At 38.5% G+C, this 10,396-nt stretch overlaps 1 protein-coding gene across 1 annotated transcript in view; it reads left to right on the top strand.

The window, feature by feature from the left end:
- Positions 1-335: 335 nt before the first annotated feature.
- The window catches only part of minar2 (membrane integral NOTCH2 associated receptor 2), a 58,488-nt gene continuing 48,427 nt past the window's right edge, over positions 336-10,396 (top strand). The window contains exon 1 of the mRNA XM_089126512.1: positions 336-482. Within this exon, the coding sequence (XP_088982638.1) occupies positions 336-482 (147 nt within the window). The remainder of the gene's footprint in view (positions 483-10,396) is intronic.

The following is a 10,396-nucleotide window of genomic DNA, read 5'->3' as shown; positions in this document are numbered from 1 at the left end:
TTATTCCACAAAAGGCTTATTTTTTATTTGCAATATAAATAAAATCTATTATTATTATTATTATTAAAACAAACTATATGAATGTACGGTCATATATGCAATGCATGTGAAAATGCATATAACAAATGTCCCTCCATGTTGGAGGGATGAGGTCATTCCGTAACATGCCACTGGCATGTAGGTGTGTCAGAACTTCAAAAGGTGTGGAACTTAGCCCTGCACCAGCTGGATAGTGGTATCACATGGGCTCAGATAGAGTTACATCATGAATAATTACAGACTCACACTGAGATCAAACTCAGTAAGGCTCATTTCAGCCTTACACAAGTAACAAAATGGACATAGCCGTCCTGCCGAACAACAATCATCCAGAGAAGTTTCTGCAGCTGGATGTGGGAATGCTGCCGGCTACACATGGCATGTTCCAGATTGGCACGGTGTTGTCTCGCCAAAGGCAGTGGCACAACCGGATGTACTCGCAGGTAAACGCTGTTAGCATTCAGCAGATAAACGCTGTTAGCATACACACTCAAGCTGCTGTAGAAACAGTCTGACTGAGGGACAGTACTTGTTATCAGGAACTCAATCTATTCAGTCTTTATTCTTTACTTGCTTTATTAAACCTAACTTTTTACAAACCAAAAAAAAAAAAGTTTAATTACATTTTATTTTTTATTTTACGTTACCTAATTCAGTTTGATTTAACTCATTGGACTTAACACACTCCTAAGTTTGTCAAGAAGAACCTTGATGAACACTTCAGTTTGCTGTATTTCTTTTGACTTTAGGTGCTTTATTCCAGTAATGTCTTCAGTTTGGTCAACAATGTCAACCATCTGTTCACTCCGAGCAGAATCAGTATTTTAACGTTTCTGTTCATGTGTTTATCCTGTAACATCATTGTTCTGAAAATGGTTTGATGGTTTGAAGTTAATAACAGGGTTTTGTTTTTTTTATAATTTATACTAGAGCTTACATTGAACTTTACTAAGAGCTTGTGACTGAACCTCGTAAATCCAGCGGATCCTCAAACTGTCGATAAAACTCATACAACAGCTCAACCTGCCTCAATTGTGAATGAAGTGTTGCACGCATTTTGAAGATGGTCTCTGCTTGTTTGCAGTGAAAGGGTTAATCATAATATATATATATATATATATATATATATAGAGAGAGAGAGAGAGAGAGAGAGAGAGAGAGAGAGAGAGAGAGAGAGAGAGAGAGAGAGAGAGAGAGAGAGAGCACTGTGCAGAAGCAACCCTTTTGACCATACGTCAATATTCGCCTTTTTAGGGCCCCCTTAAACGTCGGTAGATGAGGTTATGGGATCCTAACTCTACCCCATACCTAAACCTAACCCTAAACCTAACCCGTCACCTAACTGACGTTAAAGGTAAAGCGTCAGTTGTATGACGGCCCGGGATCGCCATCTACCGACGTTTAAGGGGGCCCTAAAAAGGCTGATATTGACGTATGGTCAAAATACGTCCCAAAACGTCAGTTATATGACTTTTTGGGATGAGACTGTGTTAGCAGAAGTCATAGGCACACTATAGTATTTTCGCCTCAAAGAAATGGTTTTAAACCAGTTGTGTATATATTTTGTTGTAGTGTCTCAGTAGGAAATATCATTTTAAATTTCCAGACATTAATTGTGCCATTAATTGTAATAATCCAGTGAAATTTTTAAAAGCACAAGACAACAGCCAATGCTCCACACGGAGGTCGGATCCATCATCGAGTGCATCTGAAATTATATGAAGAAACAGAAAAAACAGAGACTAAGACCAGAAGAACTGCGGCAACGTCTCGAAGTGCCTGCCTGCCTGCAAAGCTACAGTACTGTGAAAAAGCACTTGTGTAAAAATGCTGTCAATGAGAATGTTTTCAAAAATAATGTCAATCATAAATAGATTTTATTTATCAATTCACTTTTATTAGTTAACTATTATTAACTGTTATTAACTTTTAACAGTTAACTAAATCGGTAACACTTTAGAATACTGTATCTTACTTACTGCATAACTAATAAGGAATTAATGAAGAACCAATAGGTAATTCTTTATTAACACTTAAGTCACTACTGTTAACTACTAAGGAAGATGTGTTAACTAATTAGTATGTAATCTAATTTTAAGATTGTGTTATATCAGTTAGTTAATCAATAGCTAATGAATTCTGTCATACCTCCTGAAGAACTACTATTAATTATCTATTAATTAAGGTTCAAGAAAAATAACTATTTAGTAACTACTAATTAACAGTCATACACAGTAGTCAGTTTGTCATTCTTCAGCACTAATAAGAAAGATAAGTGCAGACATTTACCTATGGGCTATGATCTGCAAATAAGCAAAAACATATCATGTATATTACACCTTATTATTATAAGGTTTTAGTAAGTTTACAGTAAGGTTTACAGTAAGTTTGATTTGAGTCAGAAGTATGTGGTAATTCTTTATTAATTACTAATGGGTTCCTTATATTTTCACTTTAGAATACTGTTCCAGCTTCTAAGTAATTCCTGCAGAATTGTTTGATACTTATTTATTAATTACTAATAAGTTCCCTATATTTTCAGTTTCCCTCAGTCGTTGCCTCAAATACATGAATTTACTCAGTGGCATTCTATGCTGAGGAAAACAGACACACACAGTACTGTATGTAAAATATAATCTGAGGTTAGTTTTGTATGACTGTTCAGTAGTTACTTCTTAGTTATTTTTCTTGAACCTTAATTAGTAGATAATTAGTAGTAGTTCTTCAGGAGGTATGACAGAATTCATTAGTTATTGATCAACTAACTGATACTTAACACAATCATAAAATTATATTACATACTAATTAGTTAACACATCTTCCTTAGTAGTTAACAGTAGTGAAGAAGTAGTTAATGAAGAATTACCTATTAGTTCGTCAATAATTCCTTATTAATTCTGCAGTAAGTAAGATACAGTATTCTAAACTGTTACCACTAAATCAAATCAATAGGTGTTTAGTACCCTTTACGTTTAAAACAGCTTTTGTCCAGGTATTGCACATAGTTTTTAGTTTTGCGGGTTTTTTCAAGCGTCTTTGGAAACGTTGCCGCAGTTCTTCTGGTCTTAGTCTCTGTTTTTTCTGTTTCTTCATATAATTTCAGATGCACTTTCAGATGATGGTGAGATCCAACCTCCGTGTTGAATCCTTGTGCATTTAAAAATGTCACTGGATTATTACAATTAATGGCACAATTAATGTCTGGAAATGTAAACTGATATTTCGACACCGGCTCTATACTAACCTGCAATTTTCGCTGGTTTCAAAACAGACAATGCTGGATATAACCTGCCATATACAGGTCCTTCTCAAAAAATTAGCATATTGTGAAAAAGTTCATTATTTTCCATAATGTAATGATAAAAATTAAACTTTCACATATATTTAGATTCATTGCACACCAACTGAAATATTCCAGGTCTTTTATTGTTTTAATACCAACGCATTCTCATCCTTTAACGGCATAGAGCGCTATATGACAAAACGGCGCTATACTACGCACATGGCACCCTTTATCGTTAATATAACACATGCTGTGAGGGCTAAGTTTAGGTGTGGGGGGTAGGGTGTGCGTGTCATATTCACGCTAAAGGATTTATAACGTCTTGGGTTCGCGTGTTATATTAACGATAAAGGGTGCCATGTGCGTAGTATAGCGCCGTTTTGTCATATAGCGTTCTATATGACGTTAAAGGATGAGAACGGGCTGTTTAATACTGATGATTTTGGCATACAGCTCATGAAAACCCAAAATTCTCAAAAAATTAGCATATCATGAAAAGGTTCTCAAAACAAGCTATTAACCCAATCATCTGAATAAATTAATTTACTCTAAACACCTGCAAAAGATTCCTGAGGCTTTTTAAAAACTGCCAGCCTGTTTCATAACTCAAAACCGCAATCATGGGCAAGACTGCCGACCTGACTACTGACCAGAAGGCCATCATTGAGGCCTTCAAGCAAGAGGGTAAGACACAGAAAGAAATTTCTGAACAAATAGGCTTTTCCCAGAGTGCTGTATCAAGGCACCTCAGTGGGAAGTCTGTGGGAAGGAAAAAGTGTGGCAAAAACGCTGCACAACGAGAAGAGGTGACCGGACCCTGAGGAAGATTGTGGAGAAGGACCGATTCCAGACCTTGGGGGACCTGCGGAAGCAGTGGACTGAGTCTGGATTAGAAACATCCAGAGCCATCGCGCACAGGCATGTGCAGGAAATGGGCTACAGGTGCCGCATTCCTCAGGTCAAGCCAATTTTGAACCAGAAACAGCAGCAGAAGCGCCTGACCTGGGCTGGACCTGAATATCCTCAGAAATGGAATTCAAATTCATCAAATATGACTGCAGAAAGAAGAAGAAGAAGTGGGTGATGGTCTTTCAGCTCCCTTCCTGAAGTTGAAAGAAAGATCACTTTTTGAAAGCTCAGCAAAGTGAAAGACTGATTTAATGCTGGAAAAGGTGAAACTTTCACTTGAGAATTTTCCTGAGAACAAAGAGATAATCCTGAGATGCAAAACTGTGGCAGAATCTTTCAAAAGCCCAAACAGAGAAGAGGCAGAGAAACAGCAGAGCCTATATTCCAGTCTACGACACCAGGCCTTTGAGTGACATCATCGGCTAACGACACATGCAGAGCGACAGCCAAGAAGCTTCAACAGACTGTTAATATGAAAACAGAAGAACTGACTGACATCCTTCCCTTACAGCACCACAGGTGCGGCAACTCAGATATTGGGACTCAGATCACTCTAGATTTCCATTACACGAGAGTAGATGTTAAAACTTCATGCTGATGGTGGTGTGACTCCCCTTCTGTCCGGCTTTAACGGCTGCAGTGTACTTGGTGCATCAGCACACGCGACAGCTGCAACTACAGGACGACAACCATCTGGATTGAGCCGAGTAGGGAACATCTACGGTCTTCAAGTGGGCACTTTCCGTCCTCAGTGTTTCGTCGACTAGCCCACAACACCTCAAGAGGGCTCGACAGTGACTCTGGCGTCCCAGAGTCACCCCCCTCCGACCCCCACACAGCTCAGCCCAGCTTACTGACCTCCACATCTCTCCTGCTGCTGAGACCTAATCACAATCTCTCCGCAACCCAACCACACGCGCCAACCCGTTTGACTAAGGCTGTCGAGCCCAACTGGTGTGTTAAAGCAGTTTCAGTGGCAACAGTTCTGTATGGCATACCATCTACCGCAAAACACAATATCTGCCCAACCACTTGTCATCCACGCAATATCCACAGGAACTTATACAAATAAACCAACAGACTCTTCAAGTTTTCAAGAATTCTACGAATCCGTAGCATGTCGGCCTGTACACAGCCAGCTAGAATCTTTCCTAGCTGTCTCAACCACAGCCAATTGCTGCTCCTTTCTGCTGCTTCAGATAAGTTCTTTACTGTGTTCTTTAATGCCAAATCTAAAAATACAACACCTGTAATATTTTTCTTTTCAGTGTCTCTAAGCCAATCATCAGAGTCAGTGCAGTGGCAGTGGAGTGACTTTTTCTGTATGCATGCTGAACATCTGTTAATAAATCATTAGTATAAAAATAATTATTAATTGGATCATATGCTATAGACTCCTGTATTTTAGACAGGTAATATAGTTATCGGGCAGCCAGCGGGTGACTGTTGGAACCAGAGAAAGGCAGTTTTTTTTTATCTTTGGGCTATTAGGGAACTATTTTAGCCTGCTTCCATGCCTGTGGGCAGGTACAGCAGCTAAAACTAAGGTTAATAATATGGGTTAGAGCCAACCCGGGTGTTATTAGAGCAGGGGCAATAAAATCAGCAGCTAGTTTCAGAAGCCTGCTGTCAAGATCATCGACACCCGGTGGTTTGTTTTTGCAGGTTTCTAAAAGATTCTTTACTTGATCTATATTTACACTTTGTAGTTTAAACCTTTTCAAAAGTTTTTATTTTTCATCAATTCATTTCTTATTAATATATATCATTACTTAGATTAGGCATATTTTCTCTTAGTTTATCTATTTTACTTTTTTTTAAATAAAATAATCATTAAGATGGTTTGCAATATACATTGGATTAGTTATGAGTTTATCCCCTGTTTCTAAAAAAGATGGATTTATTTTATTTTTCTTACCAGTCAATTGATTTAAAACATTCCATAACTTCCTATTATCATTACTTATGTTTTTAACATGATTATCAAAATAGATTTTCTTCTTCTTTTTATTAAGTTTAGTAACAGAATTTCTCATTTTACGATATACGTCCCAATCACATTTATTTCCTGCAGTAACTGCTGTTCTTTTCATTTGACATGTTATTTTCATAGAATCTTTCAGTTCATCATCCAACCAAGGTGTGACATTGTTTCTGACAGTAAACTTCTTTAAAGGTGCATGTTTATCAATCAATGACAAGAATTCCTTGTTAAATTTAAATAGAGCAGTTTCTGGATTACTCAGCCAACACATCAGACCAGCATATAGCTTGAACATCTTCAATAAACTTGTCATTTTTAAACAACTTAAAAGATCTTTTAAATAAGACTGCAGTTCCTGATCCACTCAGCTTGGTCACAGAAATTATCAAATTATGATCACTGCAACCAGTGGGAATAGACAGTACCTTTTTACATACGTAGTTCAGGACGGCTTGTAAAAATATGATCTATACAAGTAGATGTTCTAGAGCCATCGTTCTTGAAACATATTCTTGTTGGCTTATTTATCAGTTGAGTAAGTCCACATGCATTTGCAGTAGTTAACAGTTTTCAAGTGGCAATCTTTAGCAAACCAGTCAATGTTCAAGTCACCCATGAAATATACGTCCTGACTTACATTAGTATTTATATCCAACATTTTACACATGGTGTCAAGATATTCACAATTAGCACTTGGTGACCGGTAACAGCAACACAGAAGAATCGACTTTCGATGAGGTAGATGCATTTGCAACCATAATATTTTGATGTTAAAACTCATTATATCAGTTCTTATTTTTACTGTTAAGTAATTCTGAATATAAAAAGCAACTCCACCACCAAAACCATTTCTGTCATTTCTGTATATGTTGTAACCTTCAATAAATAGTTCTGTGTCATCAAAAGATGAGTCCAAGTGGGTCTCTGAGATAGCAAGAATGTGTATTTTAAACTCACTTCGTTAATTTTATTCCTGAGACTGTTTATATTAATATGTGCTAGTCTTAAACCTTTTCTTGGTAATGAGTACATGAGTTTTATGTGCTATCATACCTTCAGAGTTGCGCAGAAGTTACTCAGGGGTGCTAGTGCGGGAGTGAATAATAAGTTTGTCGTGTCTGAGGTAGGTAATGTCACCTTTATCCCGTGCTTCTTTTAACTTTGGCATCAATTCCTTTCTTTTTAGCTGCACAGCATCCGTGTAGTCGTCATTGATGAAAATTGTTGTGCCCTTGAGGTTCTTAACTCTTTGCATGACAGCACCTTTGTCCATGAAGTTCAAAAATTTAACAACCATAGATCTCGGTCTATTTCTAGCAGCATCAGGCTTTCCTATACGGTGTACACGCTCCATCTCCATGTCTCTTTGTAGTTGTAGTTTTTGCATAAAAATGTCCTTCACTTTTTCTTCAGAGTCTGCCCAGGATTCACCAGTGGATTCAGGAACTCCATCAATCACAATATTATTTTTTCTTGATTGACTTTCCAGATGTTCTTATTTTTCACACATAACTTGTAGACTCTCATAGATTTTCCCTAAATCAGTTTCTGTGATTTTTCCATGCTCAAACTGTTTAGCTTGAGTGACTTTAAGTTCATCTACATCCTTCTGTGTGTATTGTAAACTTGCTTTTAGCTCTTGTAATTCTTTAAAAACGTTATCCATTCTGGTGTTCACTGAGTCCATAATAATTTAAACAAAATACTTGAACATTTCCTTCTGCTGATGTAACAGAGCCATGAACATATATTTTTTCTGTTGTAACAGTTCATTTACATGAATAATGGTTGCATATTCCTCTTCTGTGTTCCTCAACTTTGGGGGAGCCATGTTCGCTAACCTTAGAAGCTGGAAAACCTGAAAACTGTCCAGATGGTGGTAGCTGAAAGCTTGAAAACCGGCCCGATGGTAGTGGCTGGAAACTTGAAACCGGACCGATGGTGGTGGCTGGAAACTTGAAACCGGCCTGGTGGTAGCGACTGAAAGCCTGGAGGCTGAAGCCGGCCTGGTGGTGGTGGCTAGAAAGCCTGACGCTAGGCTTGCTAGCACACCAAACCGGTGGTGGCTGAAAGCTTGAAAACCGGCCCGATGGTGGTGACTGGAAGCCTGAAACCGGCCTGGTGGTAGCGATTGAAAGCCTGAAGGCTGAAGCCAGCCTGTTGGTGGTGGCTGGAAAGCCCGAAGATAGGCTCCCTAGCACGCCAAAACTCCTTCCTCCGCCCGGGTTTCCTCCTTAAACCGTTTCCTTCTATTTTTATTCCACTCTTTTACCCACTTGTTAAAAAAAAACAAAAAAAAAACGCAGCGCTCAGTCTCGCGGTCCGAAGAACCGAAAGTCCGATAGGTGTTAACACGTTTTCTTGGTGGTTGCTCGCCTGGACAGAGAAATATTGTTTTCTGCGTATAATGCTGCTAGACAAGGCGGCAACTTATTGGTCATACTATGCTTGCCTTCCAATGCTAAAGTCAAACATCGCAGTACTTGGTCATGGTGCCAAGTGAACCGACCTTGGCTAAGAGCCACTTTACATCCTGTCAAAATGTGCCTTAATGTGGCAGGTGATGAACACAAAGGACAAAAGGGATCCTCTCCTTCCCAGAGGTTTAGGTTCTGAGGTGATGGGAGAACATCATATGTTGACCTTATAAGGAAACTGATCCTACTCTCTTCCATTGACCAAAGGTCATGCCAGCCCATCTTGCGTTGTTCCACACTTTCCCATCTCATCCATTCTCCCTACTTGGCCTGGGAAATGGCCTTCATACACCTCATCCTCTCCTCCTGCTTTCGCACCTCGTTGACTACCAGATTCCTCATTTGATCTGGGCCTGCCTTGTGCCATTTAAGAGGAGCTAAACTGAGCCCAAAACCCCCTCTTCCATGCTGTATATGTCCCACGATATCCCCAATTTGAAGGGCAGCCTTTGCCTCTACTACAGATTTCTTTGCTGACCACCTTTCTCACAGCCTGCTCTACCTCATTCCACTTAGGTCCACAGACCTCCATTTGGTATTCTGGTGGGTTGATGGGTGGTATGTGATGGAATTGACATAGGTTCATGCCTTTTTGCATCAGTATGCGTGTCCTCCAAATATCTCTCTAGCTCAACCCTAGATGCTTTTAGAGTGCCATTCTTCTCACTGGTGTTTAACTTCTTTACAAATTTGAATGGGTCTTTGTAGAAATTAGCCCTCGCACATTCCTTGAGACTGCTGCAAATTTGGTTAATTATTATATTAACTTTAATCATCTTGATTATTCACTGGTCTAATAGCAATTCTTTATAATCTCTGCTAAACTAACCCCCTCTGCTTTTTCAGTAGGTACAAGTCCAGCCCCATAAGAAAAAGAAAATACACTGAAAGAGAGAAGTGGGTGCGTAACTCACCAAATAGTTCAAACTGAGGCTGGATTTGGTATAGTGAGGGCTATTGTATTAAAAAAAACCATAGGGCTAAAAGCATGAGATAAATTATTCTGCAGAAAAGAAAAAGATAGACACAAAATGTCAAAGATACTGGTCACTCCATCTTGTTTTTGTAAATTTTCTAGAGATAAATCGAGATAGAGATAGATTGGAGGAAAAATACTCCAAAAGTCCAAAATTATGAAATCACAAATGCTGCCAAAACTGGGGTAAATGAGATAAATGAGATCCATGAATATGCACAGATCTCCAAATATATTCTTTAAGCAGCTCATGAGCAAAAATAAAGATAATTAAAAAATTAGACAAACAAATGATTAAATGCATTTGAGAAATAACAAGTGGCTAGCCTAGTATTCTAAAATATTCAATCTATTAGAATTTGAAAAAAAAAAGACAAGGGGTTTACAATAACAGTGCTAAACTAAACCTTATAATCACTGACACTTCTCAATTTTATTTAGTTGTGTTGACCTGATCAGACCTTGAGGCTAAAATTAAAAGATGCTGCATTCAGAGCACAACCTGCGTCTTTACGCAAAGACATGATGCCATGTTGCTACAGGGAACACCAAGAAGGACAATGGGCCAGATGAGCAGATGATTTAATACATGTTGCTGTCACGAACAGAAATAATGAAGCTTTAATTCACAGATGACGGAAGCTCAATTCCAGGGAGGTTTCTAGGAAAAAAAAAAAAAAAACAGTTGTTACTGTGTTTTGTAATCTCAGAAGAGGCTTGTGCATTTA

This window comes from Pimephales promelas, chromosome 23, assembly GCF_988280905.1.
Source record: "Pimephales promelas chromosome 23, fPimPro1.hap1.1, whole genome shotgun sequence".
Taxonomy (NCBI): domain Eukaryota; kingdom Metazoa; phylum Chordata; class Actinopteri; order Cypriniformes; family Leuciscidae; genus Pimephales; species Pimephales promelas.
This window is presented reverse-complemented; position numbering and strand designations above follow the sequence as displayed.